Source organism: Lepus europaeus, chromosome 19 (genome assembly GCF_033115175.1).
Source record: "Lepus europaeus isolate LE1 chromosome 19, mLepTim1.pri, whole genome shotgun sequence".
Taxonomy (NCBI): Eukaryota; Metazoa; Chordata; class Mammalia; order Lagomorpha; family Leporidae; genus Lepus; species Lepus europaeus.
Window position 1 is genome coordinate 60,701,972 of NC_084845.1, and position 22,278 is coordinate 60,724,249.

Sequence of the window (22,278 nt, forward strand, 5' to 3'; positions counted from 1 at the left end):
AAAACGGTGACCCCGTGAGGTGATGGATGGCTACGTTAACCAGCCTGTGGTGAATATTCCAAAGGTTTTATCAGTTTGTCAAACTGTACACCTTAAATAGGGACACAGTTTTCATACTTGGTCACAGTCACACGCACATTTTCTAACCTAAATCATTGTTGTCTACATGGAACTGGTCTACTAGCCGTTAATAAGACCGGGGGGTTGGGAGGTTGTGATTTAAGGCTAGGAAGCCAGTTGGAGGACATGATAGAGTTATGGCCAATTTTGTAAAAAATACCTAAGTCTGTGAACTTAGTGTTACCTAGAGCCTTTGGAAGGCGGGATCATGGGCGATGACTTGCTTGTACATATTTTCAAATTTAAACGCAGTGATCATAGATTAAAAGTTAGGTTTTTGTATTTTGGGTGAGGGTAGTGGATTCTAACTCCCAACCCGCTCTGAGAGAAACAGGCCAGGCCAAGGGGCTACACTGGGCAGCGTCCATCCCACTCTCCACACGCGGCGTAGACTTTCCTGAGAGTCCCTAACGGCGCAGCCCCGGAGGCTTATGGGAAATGTAGGCCTGCGGCCCGCCGGCCCGCTCCCCCGGAGGAGCCTGGGAACTGCGAGCAGGCCCCGATTCTGCGCATGTGTGGCGCTGCGAGCGCGCCGGGGGCCGCCCTTCCCCCACCGCCAGCCGCGAGTGGGTGACAGGGCCCCGGTGTCTGCGCGTCCTGGCCGCTGCCCGCCGTGGCCCAGCCTGGCACCCAGCCACGAGTGGAAGCCGTGCCCTTGCAGGTACGAGGGGGGCCGCCCGGCAGCACTGCGCGGCCTGGGGCTGAGGGATAGGGTCGTGCCCGGGCAGGGTGGGAACCCAAACTTGGGCGACTCGCGGGCGGGAGCGACCCTCGGGGCGGCGTCCGCGGCTGCCCGGCGCCCTCCTACGAGCGGGGCCCGCGGGGCCGGACGCCCGGGGGCGGGAGCCGCGCAGCGGGCCGCAGCTGCGACGACTCTGCTCGCTCCCTTTGTCAGCAGACGCGCCTCCGACGGGCGGCAACGGGCAGCCGGGCTCTGCGGCAGCGCCGGCGCGGGGCCGGAAGCCCCGGCGAGCGGGGGCGCGCGCGCGCACGCGTCACTGGGCCCGGCCGGCGCGGGGCGGGGCCGCCGCGCCTGGCCACGCCCCGGAAGTCTCGCCGCGTCCCTGGGCGGCGCGCGCGGCGCCGGCGGGCCGGGGTGGCCGGCGGGCCCGGGTGGCCTGGGGTGGCCAGTGCCCTCGAGGTGCCCAGTTCCCGGGCGTCCCTGTGGCTTCCGGGGTTGCCGTCTCAGAAAGGGGCGGGTGATTTACCCGAGGTCGCGCAGCCAGCTGGTACTTGACGTCTGTAGGCCTTAGATATTTTAAATTTTTCTGGGAGAGAGAGAGACCTTCCATCAGCTGGTTCACTCCCCAGATATCCGGGGCTGGCCAGGAGCTCCTTGCGGGTCTCCCACGAGGGTGGCAGGGGCCCCGGCCCCGGCGCCACCTTTCGCTGCCTTCCCAGGGAGCGGGATGGGGAGTGGAGAAGCCAGGACTCGAACCGGCAGCCGCTTAGCCCAGGCGCTGCGCCACAGTGCCGGCCCCTCCGTCTGTTCTTTGGCTTTTCTCCCTGATGGGTTGTGCCCTGTGCAGGTTTCTCTGTGGACGAATTGACTGAGGGCACACAGAGGCCATCCCCACTTTGGGGGTCATGCAAGATTTCCCGTGGTTCTCCTACTTTACAGTCATTTTTATCTAAAAACAAAAACGCTTGGTACTTCTATTGTGTAATGGTTACATTAGGGGTAGTGGGCGTGTTTGTTATGGTGGGTGTTTCTGTACTCATTACCCTTTATTCCTCTCCTGCTTTGTCATCCTCAGCACTTTATAAACTTCTTTTTAGGATTTATTTGGAAGGTAAACAGAGGGGGAGAGGGAGATCTATCCACTGATTTCAATCCCCAAATGGCTGTAGTGGCCAGGACTGGGCCAGGCCAGAGTTAGGAACCTGGAGCTGCTTCTGGGTCTCCCACATGGCTGCAGGGGCCCAAGGACTTGGGCCATCTTCTGCTGATTTCCCAGGTGCATTAGCAGGGAGCTGGGTCGGAAGTGGAGCAGCTGGGACTCTTAACCGGCGTCCTTATGGGATGCTGGTGCTGCAGGTGGTGGCTTAACTGCAGTGCCCCAACGCCCGGCATCTGTAATCTTTGTGAAATATTTTTTAGCAAGTTTGCTTGCTTGCTTGCCCTCCCTCCCTCCCTCCCTTCCGAGATTTATTTATTTATTTGAAAGGCAGAGTAACAGAGAGGCAGAGAGAGAGGTCTTCCATCTGCTGGCTCACTTCCCAGATGGCTGCAATGGCTGGAGCTGTGCTGATCCCAAAGTCAGGAGCCAGGAGCTTCTTCCGGTTTCCCATGTGGGTGCAGGGGGCCAAGCACTTGAACAATCTGCTTTCCCAGGCCATAGCAAAGAGCTGGACTGGAAGTGGAGCAGCCAGGACTCCAGTCGTTGCCCCTATGGGATGCTGGCACTGTAGACGGTGGCTTTACCCACTTCGTCACAGCACCGGCCCCATAAAATAATTTTATTATTGTGTAGCATTTCACTACCCTTGAGATGTAATCATTTTTCTATTTTTCCTTGACTGATATTTTCACCTCTATGTATTAGGCATTTCTTTCCTGTTTTCTTCATTGATGTGGCTGATTGTTTTTATTTTTGAAGAATATCTCCTCAATATCTGTAGCATCTGTAGTAATGTCTCCTGGATTGTTCTAGATATTGGTAATTTGTGTCTTCTTTTTTTCCTTGCCCAATTTTACTAGAAATTTATTAGTAGTATTGATCTTTCCAATAACCAGATTTTGGTTTCATTGTATTTCTCTGTTTTATTGTGTTTAATGTCCTTTTTTTTTTTTTCCTGGTTTTATAGGGTGGTAGCTGAGGTCATTCATTAAAACCTTTTTTTCCCAATGTAAATAATTTTTTTAAAGATTGATTTATTTATTTGAAAGAGTAACACAGAGAAGGAAAGGCAGAGAGAGAGAGTGAGGTCTTCCATCCGTTGGTTCACTCCCCGATTGGTCACAGTGACTGGAGCTGCACTGATCCAAAGCCAGGAGCCAGAAGCTTCTTCTAGGTCTCCCACGCGGGTGCAGGGACCATCTTGGGCCATCTTCTACTGCTTTCCCAGGCCATAGCAGAGAGCTGGATTGGAAATGGAGCAGCCAGGACTCAAACCCGTGCCCATATGGGATGTAGTTCTAATGTTAAAAATTTCTCTCTAAATCTGTTTTAGCTACGTTTCTCAATTTTTTTTCAAAGCCCTTAAGACTTAAAAAAGTTTTTTTTAAAATATTTTATTTTTTTGATTTGAGAGGTGGAGTGACAGAGAGGGAGACAGAGAGAAAGGTCTTCCATCCGCTGGTTCACTTCCCAAATGGCCTCAATGGCCCAAAGCTAGGCCTATCCGAAACCAGGAGCTTCTTCCGGGTCTCCCACATGGGTGCAGGGGCCCAAGCACTTGGACCATCTTCCACTGCTTTCCCAGGCCATAGCAGAGAGCTAGATGAAAAGAGGAGCAGCGGGGACTAGAGCTGCCACCCATATGGGATGCCAGCGCCACAGACAGAGGCTTAGTCCACTACGCTACAGTGCCAGCCCCTCAAATTTTTTCTGTAGTGTTTTCATTACAAGTCAGTTCCATTTTTTAAAACTCCTTTTGTGACTTCACTTTCACTCATTACCATTTAGAAATGTATGCAGATCTCTATTATTGATTTATACCTTAATTCTGATTTGGCCAAAGAATATTATAAATTTCTGTCTTTTAAATTTATTGTGGTCTGTTTTCTAACTAAGAAGATGGTACGTCTTGGCGAATGTTTTATATATGCTTGAGTGAACACTGTGCTGCTGATGGTAACTATTCAATGGGCCGGGGCAGCTGCTGGTGTCGCTCAGCTTCTGTGGTTTTCTATCTGCCTGTTCTGTCGGTTACTGAGAGAACGTGTTCAAGTGTCCAATTACAGTTGTGCTTTTAGCTACTTTTTTTCAGTTCTAGCAATTTTCGATACTCGTATTTTAGAGTGATTTTGTTAGGAGCGTATACCTTTAGGATTGTTATGTCTTCTTGATGATTTGACACATTGATTCGTAAATGATATTACTGTTTTTTCCCCCAGAAACCTTTTGTGATGTTATTTTTTAATCCTTGGAAATAGCCCTTCTGAAGTCAACTTTGATGTTAATATAATCTTTCCAGCTTTCTTTTTTTTTTTTTTTTTTTTTTTAATTTTTGACAGGCCGAGTGGACAGTGTGAGAGAGAGAGACAGAGAGAAAGGTCTTCCTTTTTGCCGTTGGTTCACCCTCCAATGGCCGCCGCGGTAGCGCGCTGCGGCCGGCGCACCGCGCTGATCCGATGGCAGGAGCCAGGTGCTTCTCCTGGTCTCCCATGGGGTGCAGGGCCCAAGCACTTAGGCCATCCTCCACTGCACTCCCTGGCCACAGCAGAGAGCTGGCCTGGAAGAGGGGCAACCGGGACAGGATCCGTGCCCCGACCGGGACTAGAACCCGGTGTGCCGGCGCCGCAAGGCGGAGGATTAGCCTACTGAGCCGCGGCGCCGGCCTCCAGCTTTCTTTTGAGGAGTATTTGCAAAATGTACCTTTTTTCATTCTTTTAATTTAGTTATGTTTTGGTTTTTAGAACAAGCTGATTATACACAGTGGTCTTGCTTTTGTATCTAATTTGACCTCTTGTTTAATTGCTATGTTTATGCCAGTTATTGATAAAATTGGATTAAAATCTACCATCTTACTAGTAGTTTCCTATATGTCGTATCTGGTCTTTGTTCCTGTTGTCCTGTTTTTCTTCCTATTTTTGATGTAAGTGGATACTTTTTATGACTCCATTTTTTTTTATGAGTTTTTTTTTTTTTTTTAATTTTTTGACAGGCAGAGTGGACAGTGAGAGAGAGAGAGAAAGGTCTTCCTTTTTGCCATTGGTTCACCCTCCAACGGCCACCGCGGTAGGCGCGCTGCGGCCGGCGCACCGCGCTGTTCCGATGGCAGGAGCCAGGTGCTTCTCCTGGTCTTCCATGGGGTGCAGGGCCCAAGCACTTGGGCCATCCTCCACTGCACTCCCTGGCCACAGCAGAGAGCTGGCTTGGAAGAGGGGCAGCCGGGACAGGATCGGTGCCCCGACCAGGACTAGAACCCGGTGTGCCGGCGCCGCAAGGCGGAGGATTAGCCTAGTGAGCCGCAGCGCCGGTTTTATGATTCCATTTTATCTCCAGTGTTGACTTACTGTTCATTGTGAAAATTTTTATAAAAATTTTATTGATTGTGCTAGTGTTTACAATAAACATCATGGATATTTATTTATATATACTTAATAACATACTTTCAATCTCATTATTATGCTATTGTTGTCATACATATTACTTTTAAGTATGCTGTAAACCCACAAATTGTTGTTATTTTTGCTTTAGATAGTTATTTTTAGAGTGATTAAAAAAAATATTTTTTACTTATCTTAATTTTGACCATCCCCATAGGTCATTTTTCAAATGTAGATCCGTGCTTCTCTCAGATTTCTTGTGGTTTAGGTCTGATAATTCTGGTTTTGTTTGAAAAGGTTTTTATTTCATTTTATTGTCTTAGAAAACTCGATTGACACGTAAAATTTTACATATTTTCTGTGTGTGTGTGTGTGTAGAATTCTGGGTTGATGGTTTTTTGCTTTAATTGTTTGTTTTCCTTACAGCACTTTAAATATGCCACCACCTTGTCTTCTGGCTGGCGTAGTTTGTTATGAGAAAGGGCTGTGATGCTGTATCTTGGCTCCTCTTGGCTGCTTGTGGGAATTTAGCCTTGGTTTTCAGAGCTTTGGATAAGATGTGTCTGTGTGTGTTTTGGTGTTTATTTGTACAGATTTTCTGAGCTACTCTGGATTGATATCATTTTTAGAAAATTCTAGATCTTTGTGTCTTCAAATACTACTTCTTTGGAATTGCTATTCCCTATTTGTTGGACCATTTGATACTGTGTCACAGCCCCTTTGGTTTAGAATTTTTCCCCTTCCATTTCTTTTTGTTCTAGTTTTAGAATTTCTTTTGACCCATCTTCAAATTTACTGAAACTTTGCTTAGTTCTATTGAATTTACTAAAGGCCTGTTGAAGGTATTCCTACATCTCTGTTATTAGGCTTTTCTTAGAATTTCCATCTCTGCTGAAACTCCATTTGTTCATTGATGTTGCCTGCCTTTTCCATGACATTTTTTAGCATATGAATTATAGTTGCTTTAAATTCACTGTCTGATCTTTTCAGCAGGGAGGGTTCAGTTGATTGTCTTGTTCACTTGGTGGCGTTAGTCTGCCTTTTGGGTTTCCCCTGTTTGACAGAAGGTGGAAGCGGACTGTGTGATGCTTTCTCTCCTGCAGAGGCAAGGGGCCTCCTAGGAGGTGGGGATTCCCCAAGCGCTGCGTAGGGATTCTAAACAGCTTAGTGCCGCGGTGTGAGGCAGGTCGAATCTTTAATAACATTCATTCCTTTTTCCTCTATTCCAGTTCTGCCTTCACAGTTCTCTGCCTTTACTCAAAAACTGCAGAAAATGAACAAATCCCAGGTGAGTTGTTTGTTTATTCCCCACTTTGTTTTTCAGTGCATTCCAGGATGTTTATAATGAGCCGGAAAATAAAATAAGGAAGGTATATGTGAGTTAACCTGAAGAATTTAGCGAGAATAACTGGTCGGTACCAGCAGTTGGAAAGCAAACGGGAGTTAAATGTCTTGCATTGATTATGAATACCAGTTCTCTGGTTCTCTACTTTAGATATGAACAGATTTTATGGACTTCACACAGATGATGTTTTGGGCTATTGAGGACAGTATCAACAGAAACAAAAACCCAAATTAAGCAGGTTATCTGTTTGTGGATAGTTCATATAGTATGAGTGGGTATTTAAATTTTGTCTTTACTTTCTGTGGGTTCTCCTGAGTAGTTTTTATTATTGTCAGTACATATTTACACAAATATATAACAGTGTATGACTTGTACTGCTCTATTTATTTGTGTTTTGTTTTTAATTAATAGGCTTCATTGTTGAGGGCACTTTTGGGTTTGCAGAAAATTGGGAAGCCAGAGAGTTCACATATGCCCCCTCTCTCACCACAGCACTCAACAGTTTCCCAGATGGTTGTTTTGAACTAATGTGTCATATTTGTCACACTTGATGAGCCAATATTGATACGTTATAGGGTCCGTGGTTTCCATTACGAGTCAGTCTGTGTTGTACATTCTGTGGGCTTTGACAGAGGTATTTTGACATGTATCGTCTGTTGTAGTGTTTTATAGAATAATTTCTCTGCCCCCCAAAATCCTGTGTTCCACCTGTTCTCTCCTTCTCCCTAAGCCCCTGTCAACCACTAGTCTTTTTACTGTCTCATGTCCCTAGTCTTGTCTTTTCTAGAATCATATGGTTAGAGACATACAGTGGGTCACCTTTTCAAATTAGTGGTCTTAAGATACAGGTACAAGGCTTGATAGCTGATTTCTTTTTAAGCACTGAGTACTGTTTCATTGGGTGGATGAACGCAGTTTATCCACTCACCTGTTGAAGAACATCTTGGTTGCTTCCAAGTTTTGGCAATTAATAAGGCTATCATAAATATCTGTGTGCAGGTTTTTGTGTGGCATTAATTTTCAACTCATTTGGGTAAATACCAAGGACCATGATTGCTGGATCATATAATAAGGACATGTCTAATTTCGTAAGAGACTGCCAAGCTGTCTTCCAAGTGGCTATGCCATCTTACATTCCTGCTGGCAGTGAGTGAGTTCCTGATGCTCCATATCTTCCTCAGCAGTCGGTGTTGTCCGTGGTCTGGGTTTTAGTCTAGTAAGTATGTTTTACTATCTTGTTTTAATTGATGGTTCTCTGATGACATGATGTTGATTGAGCATCTGTTTTCATGTATTTATTTTTAAATGTTTATTTGCCATCTATCTTCTTTGGTGACATGTCTATTCACATCATTTGCCCATTTTTAATTAGGTTAGTTTTTTATTATTTTTTTGAAAGATTTATTTATTTGAGAGGTAAAGTTATAGACAGAGACAGAGAGAAAAGTCTTCCATCTGCTGGTTCACTCCCTGTGTGGCTGTAACGGCCAGAGCTAGGCCAATCCGAAGCCAGGAGCCAGGAGCTTCTTCTGGGCGTCCCATGTGAGTGCAGGGGCCTAAGAACTTGGGCCATCTTCCACTGATTTCCTAGGCCATTATCAGAGAGCTGGATTGGAAGAGGATTAGCCGGAACACCAACCGTCCATCCATACGGGATGCCTGCCCCACAGGCTGAGGCGTAACCTACTACGCCACAGTGGTGGCCCCTCTGTAACATTCTTGAAGCCATCACAGCATAGACAATGTCCTTATTCATTTAATCTAATTTTTAAAATTAGTTTTATTTCCTTATCTATTTTTTTAAAGATTTATTTATTTATTTGAAAGAGTTACACAGAGAGAGAAGGAGAGGCAACGAGAGAGAGAGAGAGAGAGAGGTCTTCCATCTGCTGGTTCACTCAACTGGCCACAGTAGCCAGAGCTGAGCTGATCTGGAGCCAGGAGCTTCTTCAGGGTCTCCCACGTAGGTGCAGGGGCCCAAGGACTTGGGCCATCTTCTACTGCTTTCCTAGGCCATAGCAGAGAGCTGGATCGGAAGTGGAGTAGCCAGGACTCAAACTGGCACACATATGGGATGCCGGCACTGCAGGTGGCAACTTTACCCGCTACAGCGCTGGCCCTTCATCTATTTTTAAAGATTTATTTCTTTGAACGAGTTACAGAAGGAGAGAGATCTTCAATCTGCTGATTCACTCCCCAGGTGGCTGCAATGACTAGAGCTGGGCAAGGCCAAAGCCATGAGCCAGGGGTGTTATGTGGTTCTCCCATATGGGTGGCAGGGGCCCAAACACTTGGGCCACCTTTCACTGCTTTTCCCAGGCCATTAGCAGGGAGCTGGATGGAAAGTGGAACAGCTGGGACACTAACCGGTGCCCATATGGGATGCCGGTGTTGCAAGTGGCAGTTTTACCCACTAGGCTACAATGCCGGCCCCTATTTATTTTATTTTTTAAAAGTATTTATTTATTTGAGAGGTAAAGTTACAGAGAGAGGGAGAGACAGAGAAGGGACTTCCATCTGCTGGTTCACTCTCCAAATGGCCACAATGACTGGAGCTGGGCTGATCAGAAGCCAAGAGCCAGAAGCAACCCCCAGGTCTCCTACGTGGGTGCAGGAGCTCAGGCACCTGGGCCATGTTCTGCTTCTTTACCAGGTGCATTAGCAGGGAGCTGAATCAGAAGTGGAGCAGTCGGGACTTGAACTAGAGGCTATATGAGATGCCAGTGTTGCAGATGGCGGTTTAACGCACTGTGTCTACAGATGTAGTGTCTTAATGCTGTGTCCCCTTGGGGCAGGGTGGAGAGGAATGCTGTGTTCCCACAAGACAGAAAGCAGAAGGGTGAAGAAGGGAATGAGTTTCCTCCTCCAAACCCTTTGTGAGGGTGCCTAATGCCACTTATGAGGGAGAGGAAACCTCATGACCCAGCCCTCCCTCAAAGGCAACAGCTCCCATTGTGTTACACTGGGGACTAGATTCCAATGTGAATTTTTGGAGAGTACAATCATACTACCTTGCCTCCAAATCCCAGTTGTTTTGCAGACACAAATACCAATTTTTATTTATAATCTGTACAGCAACGTTCATTTCTGCTTGAACTGTATTCTTTTGTGTCAGGATAGAAAGCACTTTGGAGAGCATTATACTGGCTGTAAAATTCAAGATTGTTATTTTTTGTGGTTCTTTCAACATCAGTGTGAATGTGGGGGCTTCCCTCATATATGAAGGTCTTCAAAAAGTTCATGGAAATGCATATATGGAAAAAATTATACACAGATTTCAAAATTTTTACACCAAAATTTAATTCCATTTTCCACAAACTTCTGGAGGTACCCTCATTATGTACTCCTTTCAGGAGTTGTGACCATGCACCGGTTGCTCCTGCCTGTAAGTGGTTGTTTTATGCATTTTATTGAGCTTTTCTAGTTTGCCCATCAGTACTTTGAAGGCACTGCTTTTTAGTGTTGCAGTCAAGAAGTTCAAGACACTCTGTCTGCTTATCAGGGTGTGACCTGTTTTGTCCTCTCTCAAAACTTGGACTTTCTTCTCTATACCTGGTGTTCTGAAATTTCTTTGATCATAGACCTTATCTTTTCCTTTTTTACAATTGTGTGAAGTGTGCACAGAAATACAAAGGAAAGCATGTCAGGTGGTGCCATATGAAATTACCGTTTTTGTATGTTGAGCCAGCTGAATGTCTACAAATTGAATATGGTTTGATCAAATAGTTATCAACCTCTTAAATCATCCAATGGTCAGTAGTTAACATTTTGGCATATTATGTATATTGAAGTTTTTCTTTATATTACACAATTCATACATGAATTCTGTCTACTTCTCTTAACTCTGGCATGGTTCTGCCCCCCATAGCGTGTCCTCTCTTTGGTGTTTTTTTTAAAAGATTGATTGATTGATTGATTGATTTGAAAGACAGAGTTACAGAGGCAGAGAGGTCTTCCATCTGTTGGTTCACTCCCCAAGTGGCCGCACAGGCTGGAGCTGGGCAATCTGAAGCGAGGAACCAGGAGCTTCTTCAGGGTCTTCCACATGGGTGCAGAGGCCCAAGGACTGGGCCATATTCCGTTGCTTTCCCAGGCACATTATCAGGGAGCAGGATCGGAAGTGGAAGGACTGAAACCTGTGCCCACATCTCTGTTTTATGTTATCTCACTTAATGCTAGAATTCTCCCCACCATTAAAAGAGTCTCGTAATTGTAGAGGTAACCAATATTATAAGTTTTATGTGGGTGTATCCAGTCCTCTTTTTAAAAATACTGTGTATTTTTAAATTGTATAGAATTTTTGTAATTCTGTTTAAGTATTGATGCTTGTGACCAGCTTTCTATGTCATTTAAGATTTATTTATTTGAATGGCAGAGTGACAGAGAGGTGAAGACAGAGACGTTCCATCCCTAATGGCCACAATAGTTGGGGCTGGGCTAGGCTGAGGCCAGGAGCCTGGTACTCCATTCTGGGTCTCCCACATGGATAGCAGGGGCCTAAGTAGTTGAGCCAACTTCTTTGTTTGCCAGGTACCTTTGCAGGGAGCTGGATTGGAAGCAGAGAAGCTGGGGCTCTAACTGGCATCCGATATGGGATGCTGGCATCTCAGGGGTTGCAGGCAGAGGGTTAACCCACTGCACCACATTGCTGGCCCCAGTCTTCATGTGATTTGAAGTTTGCCTCTTATAAAAGTGCTGCAGTCCAGCCTCGGCAGGTCCAGGGGGTCCCGAAGGAGGGGAGGCGTCGACGAAGAAAGGAGATGGAGACGAGGAGATGAGGTTTAGGTAGCAAGGGAAGGCCTCTCTCTGCCGTTCCTCCTCATCGCTCCGTTTTATACTCTTCTTACACGTATTTTCATTAAGCCTTCTTCCTCCTAAGCCTCTATTCTTTCTGAGAAAGAACACGGCACAAGTGATCGTCTATGCATAACCTTTCTCTATTAATCTTGTTTTGTTTCATTTTCCTTTCACGGCCTCATTGTATCCTTCCCATTAATCTTTTCTTTGTTCATAGTGGATGTGTCAGCTATATGAAACTTGCTTAAATTATCTAAAGGTGCTAGACAAAAAGTCTAAGGTTTTAAAGATTAATCGATTTATTTTATAAGGTTATAACTGTATAGAGAAAGTTCTAATGATTATATCCTATTTTTCTAAAAGTAAATCACCCCCAGCAGCCATTTTTTTTTATAGGATCTATTCCATTGCCTAATGTAAGAATTCCTTGTTCCTTTGTTCTACATTTCCAAGCAGGGGCATAACGTCCTAACCTTTGTAAGAATGGCTGTGCTTGTACATCAGTCCACTTGCCGTAATATTAACCACGTACCACCATTCTCATCACACACTCCTGTGCGAGGCAAGGGGGTTCTGTGGGAGCAAGCACTGTATGCTCTTTCTGTTCTGTTTTCTCAAAGAACTCCTCATTACTCATGGTCCTAAGAATATTTTGCTCTAGACAAATTTTAGGAGATTCCCCTCTTATTTCTCCAGTCACCTCCTTAAACTCATTTTTTTTTTTTACCAAGGAACAACAATTTCACTTAGCATTAATATGCATGATTTCCACTCCCAAACCCAATGATTACATCCTTATTAAGCCTAATAAAAACAGCAGAGAAGATGGCTTCAATCAGGGCTTCCTGCTTTGTGGAGTCCCCCCTCCTCCAGCTGTGACTTTGTCCTACAGCATAGAGGATATCACCTCCACCATAAAAGCATGTAGTTTTTTATATTTTTTTATTTTTTAAAAAGATTTATTTATTTATTTGAAAGTCAGAGTTACTCACAGAGAGGAGGAGAGGCAGAGAGAGAGAGAAGTCTTCCATCCACTGGTTCACTCCCCAGTTGGCCACAACGGCTTTAGCTGTGCCGATCCAAAGCCAGGAGCCAGGATCTTCCTCCAGGTCTCCCATGTGGGTGCAGGGGCCCAGGACTTGGGCCATCTTCTACTGCTTTCCCAGGCCATAGCAGAGACTTGGATTGGAAATGGAGCAGCCGGGTCTCGAGCTAGTGCCCATAAGGGATGCTGGCACTACAGGTGGCGGCTTTACCGACTACAACACAGCGCCGGCCCCATAATTTTTTATTTATTTATTTATTTTATTTGACAGGTAGAGTTATAGACAGAGACAGAGAGAAAGGCCTTCCTTCCATTGGTTCACTCCCCAAATGGCCACTATGGCCAGTGCTGCGCTGGCCTGAAGCCAGGAGCCAAGTGCTTCCTCGTGGTCTCCCATGTGGGTGCAGGGGCCCAAGCACTTGGGCCATCCCCCACTGCCCTCCCGGGCAACAGCAGAGAGCTGGACTGGAAGAGGAGCAACTGGGACTAGAACCCAGTGCCCATATGAGATGCCAGTGCCACAGGCGGAGGATTAGCCAAGTGAGCCACAGCGACGGCCCCAATTTTTTAAAATTAATTAATTAGAGAGGCAGAGAGAAAGAGATCAGTCTTCCATCCGCTGGTTTACTCCCCAGATGGCCGCAATGGCCAGAGCTATGCCAGTCTGAAGCCAGGAGCTTCTTCCGGGTCTCCCACATGGGTGCAGGGGCCCAAGGACTTGGGCCATCTTTTACTGCTTTCCCAGACCATAGCAGAGAGCTGGGCGGAAGCGGAGCAGCCAGGACTTTAACCGCCGCCCAAATTGGATGTTGGTACTGCAGGCGCCGGCCCCAAAAGCATGTATTTTTGAAAACTCTGAAAGTCTTAGTTTTAGCAAACATGCATCATTTATTTGCAAAACCTTTGTCTGATGAAAAGTTTGCATTATTGATTTTTTACATTTGTTTTTAAATTGAAACATACTATTTATGGGTAACATCTCAATGTATGTATACAACTTGGAATGATCAGGTCACATCACCTCAATCATTTCTCATTTCTTTGTGTTGGGAATAATCTAGATCCTCTTGACTAGCCATTTTTATTGTGCTGTAGAATATTAGAATTTGTTCCTCCTGTCCAACTATTCCCTCTTCCAGTTAACCATCCTCTCCTGTCCACCCTTTGCAGCCTCTCACGACTCTTCTGCTCTCTACTTCTATGAAATGAACTTTTTGGCTTCTGCACGTTAAGTGTGAACTTGTGCTGTTTGTCTTTCTGTGCCTGCTGTATTTCAGTGCTGCGAATGACAGGTTCTTTTTTGTGACTGAATAATATTCCTTTGTGTATACCACTTTTTTGTACATTTTTCATAGATGGATGCCTAGGTTGGTTTCGTATCTTGGGAAGTGATGCTGTCTGTTCAGCACACTGACTTGTTTCCTTTGGGTTAATACATCTGGTAGTAGAACTGCTAAATGGCATGATAGTTTCATTTCTAGTTCTTTGAAGAACCTGTGTGTCGTTTTTACAAAATAGCTGTCTGATTTACATTTCTACTAAGAGTGTACAAGAATTTTCCTTTCTTCATGTCCTTGCCACCGGCGATTTCTTTTTGACAATAGCCATTCTAACTGGGTTGAGATGATTTCTCTTTGTGGTTTTAATGTGCATTCCCTTTATGACTAATGTTGAGCATTTTTTCGTATACTTGTTGGCTTTGTGTCTTTATTTATTTGAAAGAGTTACACAGAGAGAAGGAGAGGCAGAGAGAGAGAGAGACAAAGGTTGATCTTCCGTCCACTGCTTCGCTCCCCAATTGGCTGCAATGGAGGAAGCTCTTGGCTCCTGGCTTCAGGTCCGCCCAGCTCCATTGCAGCCATTTGGGGAGCAAACCAGTGGATGGAAGATCTATCTTTCTCTAACTCTGCCTCTCAAGTAAATATGAATTTTAATATTTATTTCAAAATCAGAGTTAGAAGGAGAGACAGATGAGCTAGGTTGAAACCAAGGGCTTCACGCAGGTCTCCCACCTGGGTGGCAGGAGCCATCATCATGCTTTTCCCAGGCCATTAGCAGGGAGCTGGAACACAAGTAAAACTGCAGGGACACCAACCAGTGCCCATTGGGGATGTTGGTATCCCAGGCAGCGGCTTTACACACCGTGCCACAGCATCAGCCCTGAGTTTTACATATTTTAATGACTGGAAAAACAGTATTATGTTCTGTGAAGATTGTATGGAATTATTCAGATTTCAGTGTTAATAAATCAAGTCTGTTTTTATATATTGACTCTGCCTGCTCTTGTGGTATGATAGCTGAATTGATTTTTTTTGCCTTGAGATCTTTAGATTTATTATGATGTACCTAAGTGTGGGGACTATTTTGTATTTATTTCACCTGGATAAGTGGTACTTCTTGAAACTGTGGTGTGAGCTGTTTTGGAGAGTTCTCATTGTCTCTTTAAATACTGCTATACTGCGTTTTGCCACTCCTACAGCTGCAAATACATTAGACCTCTTCAGCTTGTCCCATGTGGTTTTTATGCCCTTTGATGATTTCTTGTCCTTCGTACCTTGAGTGTCTCAGCCTGCATAGTTTCTGACATCTTCTAGTTCACTAATTGTCTTTTCCGCTGTGTCTAATTTGCTATTGAATCCAACTCTATATTTTAAAATATAATTTTCTGCTTTTATGGCTTAGATGCAGGGAGATCTGTAGTTGATTTGTTTTATTGTTGGAAATTTATTGTGTCCCTTATTTCAAAGCTTTAATGACCTTTTTATTCTTGTTTGGCTTCACAGAAGTAGTGCATTGTTCACTTCAGGTTACCAGTCCTTATGTTCCTGTCTCCCTGTACACATCTTGAGAGCAGAAACCTATCAAAAACGTAGAAGAATCTAAATAAATGTGGTAACCAGTTACATGTCGAGAGGCATGACAGTGAACAAAACATACAGTTGGTGTACATGTTTATGATGAATGACTATAACAACATGGTAGTGCATTTTCTATGTCAAACTGTCGATCATTGCAGAGTAACAATATGCCATTGTAGGGATCAGTTTCATTCACGGATGTGACTGTGGACTTCACCCAGGAGGAGTGGGAACAACTGGACCCCTCTCAGAGGATCCTGTACATGGATGTGATGCTGGAGAACTACAGCAACTTGCTGTCAGTAGGTGAGACCCCGCTCCAGCGCGCTTCACTGTGAGGTGCTTGGCCTCGGTCTTCGTGAGTTACAGTGTGTCTCCCAAGTTCTGCGTCCTTTAGTTTTAAGCTTTCTGAAGGCTGAGCAGTTAAAAGAATTATCGAATGAGATATGATCTTCAAATTGGAGCAGTAAGAAGAGTTACAGATAGCACAGTTAGAATTGCAAGTTTGGAACTTTAGAGGAAAGGAGAGATGGGCAATCAGGTAGAAGCCCCTAGAAATAATATTCCAGGGATTATAAACAGATTGGTACCTTCAAAATGCTTTTCAGGAGGTTTTTTTTTTTTTTTTTTGACAGGTAGAGTGGACAGTGAGAAAGAGAGAGACAGAGAGAAAGGTCTTCCTTTTTGCCGTTGGTTCACCCTCCAATGGCCGCTGCGGCCGGCGCATCTCGCTGAACCTAAGCCAGGAGCTTCTCCTGGTCTCCCATGCGGGTGCAGGGCCCAAGCACTTGGGCCATCCTCCACTGCACTCCTGGGCCATAGCAGAGAGCTGGCCTGGAAGAGGGGCAACCAGGATAGAATCCGGCGCCCCAACCGGGACTATAACCTGGTGTGCCAGCGCCGCAAGGCGGAGGAGGATTAGCCTGTTAAGCCACGGCGCCGGCCTCAGGAAGTTACTTTTAATGTTTATTTGAAATACAGAGTTACAGAGAGAGGTATAGACAGAATTCTTCCATCTGCTGGTTCACTCCCCAGATGGCTGCAATAGCTGAAGCTTCGCCAATCTGAAGTCAGGAGCTTCCTCCGTGTCTCCCACTTGGGTGCAGGGGCCCAAGGACTTGGGCCATCTTCCACTGCTTTCCCAGGTCAGAGAGCTGGATCAGAAGAGGAGCAGCCAGGACTAGAACCGGTGGCCATATGGGATGCTGGCGCTTCAGGCCAGGGCTTTAACCCGCTACGCCACACGCCAGCCCCCAGGAAGTTATTTTTGAAGTCTATTATTGGAGATAGTTGAGGGCAGATGACTTCAGATCTGTGAATCACACCTTGAAATATCAGTCTCTCCTTAACTTTTTTTTTTACTGTATAGGTAGGTTGCCTCTGATACTTGCCTACCACATCCTACTACTCTTGCAGTAGTGTTCTTAGTTTTCCAGAATGGTGATGTTTATGTTTTAGCTCATGAGAATTGGTACAGTGGTCTCAAGAAGGACAGATACTGGAGTACCCAGCTGGTAGTGTTCTGGATCCCAAGAGTAAGGTCTTAAGTGATTAAGGGCCTGGCTTGGTAAGTACTTGAGCCTTAAGATCCAGATAAAAGCAGGGACAATACTGGTTTGGGGAAGAAGCTAAATGTTAAAAGAAAAAATGTTTATGCTATGATTGGTGTTTGATAAATCTATTAAGCTGCCACATGAGATGCCCGCTTTCCCCGTCCAAGAACTTGAGTTCGAGTCCCAGTTTCTATTTCAGCTTCCTGTTAATGTGCACATTGGGAGGCAGCAGATGATGGTTCAAGAAGTTGTGTTCCTGGTACTCCCATGGGAGACCCTGGATTGCTTTCCGGGCTTTGAACTGGCCTCACCCTGGTGGTTGCAGGCATTTGGGGAGTGAACCAGCGGATAGGAGCACTGTCTCTCTACCTTTCAAGTAAGTTAAAGAAAATGAAGATGGGGGGGCTGGCGCCATGGCTCACTTAGTTAATCCTCCACCGGCAGCGCTGGCATCCCATATGAGCGCCAGATTCTATTTTTTTTATCTTTTTGACAGGCAGAGTGGACAATGAGAGAGAGACAGAGAAAGGTCTTCCTTTACAGTTGGTTCACCCTCCAATGGCTGCTGCACCGCGCTGATCTGAAGCCAGGAGCCAGGTGCTTCTCCTGGTCTCCCATGCGGGTGCAGGGCCCAAGGACTTGGGCCATCCTCCACTGCACTCCCGGGCCACAGCAGAGAGCTGGACTGGAAGAGGGGCAACCGGGACAGAATGCGGCACCCCGACTGGAACTAGAACCCGGTGTGCCGGCGCTGCAGGTGGAGGAGTAGCCTATTGAGCCGCGGTGCCGGCCCCAAGTGCTGGATTCTAGTCCTGGTTGCTCCTCATCCAGGTCAGCTCTCTGCTGCGGCCTGGGAAGGCAGTGGAGGATGGCCAAAGTCCTTGGGCCCTGCACCCGCATGAGAGACCAGGAGGAAGCACCTGGCTCCTGGCTTCGGATCGGCACAGCGCGCTGGTTGTAGCAGTCATTTGGTGGGTGAACCAACAGAAGGAAGACCTCTCTCTATCTAACTCTACCTGTCAAATAAATAAAAAAAAGGAAAGAAAATGAAGATAGGATATGATGGTGAAAATATTCACTATCCAGCAACTTCAACAGGAAAGCAGTGTAACTGGAGTGGTTCTCCTGTGATGGTCTAGGATTTATTTTATGAACTGTGCCATCCTTGGCAAAAGATTCTTTGAGATTTAGAGCGGAAGAATTGGCTCTGCAGCCCTGTGAGCAATGCTGCTTTGTAGATAGGTGTTCCCTGTAGGTGAGCAGAGTAATAAAGGCAAAGGGGCTGGAAGCAGGTAGACAAATGCTGGTCCCACCCCAGGAACCTGGAGTTAGTGCGTCGTCTGCCTTGGTGTTTCCCCTGAACTTGCTTGCTTGGTCTTTGTGCTCCTTCCTCCCTGGAATTGCCAGCCTTTGTGTCTGATGCCCTTGGGTTTTTCTTATTTTTAAAATAAAGATTTAATTACTTGAAAGACACAGAGAAAGGAGGGGTGGGGGCCAGGGCGGGGTGGCCATCCATCTGCTGGTTCACTCCCCAATTGGCTGCAGTGGCCGGAGCTGTGCCGATCCAAAGCCAGGAGCTTCCTCTGGGTCCCCCACACGTGTGCAGGGGCCAAGGACCTGAGCCATCCTCTACTGCCTTCCCAGGCCGCAGCAGAGAGCTAGATCGGAAGTGGAGCAGCTGGGCTTCGAACTGGCACCCACATGGGATGCTAACACTGCAGGTGGCGGTCCGCCCTTGGTTTTTATCTCAGTTTATCTCACTTTATCTCATTTTATCATGTCTGTTGTCATCTTCTGCCACAAGTTTTTACATTTTTGTCTTTCTTTCAAACTTTGAGATAAATCCCCAGTGTAAATGTTTCCCATTGGAAAGGCAGAGGTACAGACACAGACAGATCTTCAGTTCATTCCATTACGTTCCCCAAATGCCAGCAACAGCTGGGACTGGGTCAGGCCAAAGCTGCAAACTGGCTACGCAAGCTGGATTTCCCACGTAGGTGGCAGACCCAACCTGCTGGGTTATTGCCTGCTGCCTACCAAGGTGCACGTTAGCCAGAGGCTTGGATTCAAAAGTAGAGGAAGGAGAGCTGAGACTCAAACCCAAGTCCTCTGCCATGGGAGGCTGGCATCCTAAGCAGATCGTGGCCTCTATCCCAAACAGCTGCAGCCATGGAGATTTTGAGACTGGGTCCCAGACCGAAAAGCCCTGTGCTAGAACGTTTGTGGCGACTTCCATTCAGTAACGTTAGAGTGAAAGAATTAACAAAGTGAATTTCATTTCCTCTACCCTAGAAGTCTGGAAGGCTGATGACCAGATGGAGGGCCACCCCAGCAGCCCCGAGGAGCAGGCAAGGCAGTTCATAATCCATAAGAGCCCAGTGGAGGAACGAGGTAATCCCTTTGGAAAAACATTGAATCTGAGCACCGAGTTTGTTTCCTTAAGACAAGTGCCCTATAAATACGACTTATATGAAAAGACTCTGAAATATAATGCAGACTTACTGACTACTAACAAAAGCTATGCAAGAAAGCAAGCTGATGGCTGCAATGGGTTTGGAAAACCACTGCTGTGTCTGAAGCAAGACAAAGCACACCCTGGCGTCGAGTGCTCTGAATTTCATCAAAGTGGAAAAGCTGTTGGTCATAAAGAAGGCCTTTTTAAACATCAAAAAATTAAAAATTTGGTTCAACCTTTCATTTGTAACTACTGTGACAAGGCCTTCTCCTTTAAGTCACTCCTTATCAGTCATAAGAGAATACATACTGGAGAGAAGCCGTACGAGTGCAGCGTGTGCAAGAAGACTTTCTCCCATAAGGCCAACCTCATCAAGCACCAGAGGATTCACACTGGGGAGAAGCCCTTCGAGTGCCCCGAGTGTGGCAAAGCTTTCACTCACCAGTCCAACCTCATCGTACACCAGAGAGCACATATGGAGAAGAAGCCCTATGAGTGCAGCGACTGTGGAAAGACGTTTGCCCAGAAGTTTGAACTCACTACACACCAGAGAATCCACACAGGGGAGCGGCCCTACGAGTGTAATGAATGCGCGAAAACCTTCTTCAAGAAATCAAACCTCATTATACATCAGAAAATTCACACAGGGGAGAAGCGCTATGAGTGCAGTGAGTGCGGCAAGTCCTTTATCCAGAACTCGCAACTCATCATTCACATGAGAACTCACACAGGGGAGAAGCCCTACGAATGTACTGAGTGTGGCAAAACCTTCAGCCAGAGGTCCACGCTGAGGTTACACCTGAGAATCCACACAGGGGAGAAGCCTTACGAGTGTTCCGAGTGTGGAAAGGCTTTCAGCAGGAAGTCCCGCCTTAGTGTCCATCAGCGAGTTCACGTAGCAGAGAAGCCCTAGTCTGCCACCAGGACGCTTCCGGTGGCGACAGAACCTCATGGAGGTACTGAGGAGCATGGGAATTCATTCTGATACAGTGAAAAACGTGGGAAATAATGCCAGACAACACTATACTGCAAGTTAGCAACGACACGCGGCTAAACTTACCAGAAAATCTTCATTTGTAAATAGATGTACCCAGATGAACTGTGAATCAATTTAATATTCTAGGCAGCATAAACAGCACCCTTGCAGTTTAGTGGCTGTATGTGGACGACGTCACAATACAAAAATTATGTTTTAAATATTCACATCTGAATCTATCTGTCACAAGAAGTTTAAAATTCTTGTCCTCTGGGAGAATTGGACACATCAGACAGGATTTTCCATGGTAAACATCAGTTTTTTAGTACCTTTCCAACCCAGTATGCATTCCAAATGAAATGTCTAACAGGTGTTTAAGTAGCACGTGGCCGGTGTTTTCTCCTAGTGCTTGCCAGTACATGTAAGTTGCACTGACACTGTTTTCAGTGGCCTCTTCACTGCCCAGACAGCACTAACCTCTGGGTCTGCTGAAGGTGTCCAGAGTATTCTTTATACGATATGCGGGGGTGAGGTAATGAAGATCGAGGTAGTGCAAGGAGGCAGCTGGGAACCGTGTCACTCAACACTCACCACGGAAAGCAGTGCCACGTGGATAGTGTGTCCTACCTGGGGGTGTTTACACACAGTGCATGTCTTTTACCAAAATACTATCTAACCTGGATAGCGCCTGTATTTCTGTGTGTTTCCCTGTTTCTCTTAGTATTTTATGAATTGTCTTGCAAAAAAGATTGTAGGGTGCTTATGTAGTTGACAGTGTTACACTTCAGAGTTTAGAGGAAAAATAAAGAATTGTGTTATTGCTTTTTAAAATTTGTATTGCAAAATCTACTTTAGAAGTGAGTTTTTGCAGTATTTGACATTTCTACTTGCTTGAGTTTCACTGCTGTCAACCTAAAACATTTTTTACTACCTTTCCTTTAACTCTTTATAATTGGGCTTCAATAGTCTCTCCATCTATTTGATTTTTAATGAAAACATTGTCTTTATGTAACTCAAAGATAATGCCATTTTAAACTGGATTTCAAGTTCACAAGTTCAGCCTTTTCCTATCAATCAGTTATAAATCATGTATTAGCATTACAAATGGCAATGAAAATTGGGCTTATTTTTGAGGTTCACAGGTGGACTGTGACTACATATGAATGTTATTGACTGTGAAATAATTTACAGTAATGTCCACAACCCAAAAAGTCTTTGTCTTTGTAAGTTGTGATTTACCCACTGACAACGAGGAAGCCAGGAAAAAAGCTAATTTAGCACACTGCTGTTGGAAATGCACATTGTGACAGCCTCCGTGGGAAACATTGTCTTAACTTCAAGAATACATATACTTTTCAACCCAGGAATCTGCTGGGAATCTAAGAAAAAAGTAAAGTGCCAGTACTTAATACTATATATTTATCAGTGTATAGTGTAATATATTTTGAATAAGGGCCAAGAAAAAAGGGGGAATCACCATCAATAAGAAAATGATTGAATAGATTATGATAAAAAATGTGCCATGGTTAAGTGGCATTCCATTAGAGAATGTGGAAGAGCAAACTCTTGCAGACCAAACAAAGAAATGAGGAAGGGAGAACCAATTTTTGTAAAATAAAGATCTAGAAACTTTAAATGTGTGTGTATTTGCCTGTGATTTTATGGGCTTGGAGAACAGAATTCCTTCAGTTACAACCTCTAACTTCATCAGCTCTGTCAATGAAGACCCCCATAGGAAACTGAATTAATTCTGTATTCTTCATTTGAAAGGACTGTTTACAGAGATGAGGGAATGAAGGGTTAAGGCACAAACAAGGCATGGTGAGGCATACAAGAGGCCCACAGCGTTAAGATGTTTTTCCTCCCCTAGGGCCAAAGAACCAAAGAGGAAATTGAGCCTAGTGAGACGGAAGG

At 45.4% G+C, this 22,278-nt stretch overlaps 1 protein-coding gene across 8 annotated transcripts; it reads left to right on the forward strand.

Moving 5' to 3' along the window:
* The first annotated feature begins 677 nt into the window (after nt 1–677).
* On the forward strand, nt 678–22,013 carry ZFP1 (ZFP1 zinc finger protein). Of its 8 annotated transcripts, XM_062176771.1 has the most exons (6): nt 678–781; nt 6,565–6,623; nt 7,680–7,896; nt 15,560–15,686; nt 17,133–17,309; nt 19,226–22,013. In XM_062176771.1, the coding sequence occupies exon 6, from the start codon at nt 19,249–19,251 to the stop codon at nt 20,299–20,301; it is 1,053 nt and encodes a 350-aa protein (XP_062032755.1). In that variant the 5' UTR covers nt 678–781; nt 6,565–6,623; nt 7,680–7,896; nt 15,560–15,686; nt 17,133–17,309; nt 19,226–19,248; the 3' UTR covers nt 20,302–22,013. The 8 variants fall into 8 exon arrangements, with proteins under 8 accessions (XP_062032755.1, XP_062032752.1, XP_062032756.1 ...); XM_062176768.1 differs by lacking the exon at nt 17,133–17,309; XM_062176772.1 differs by lacking the exon at nt 17,133–17,309 and having other exon boundaries at nt 15,560–15,682.
* The last annotated feature ends 265 nt before the right edge of the window (nt 22,014–22,278 follow it).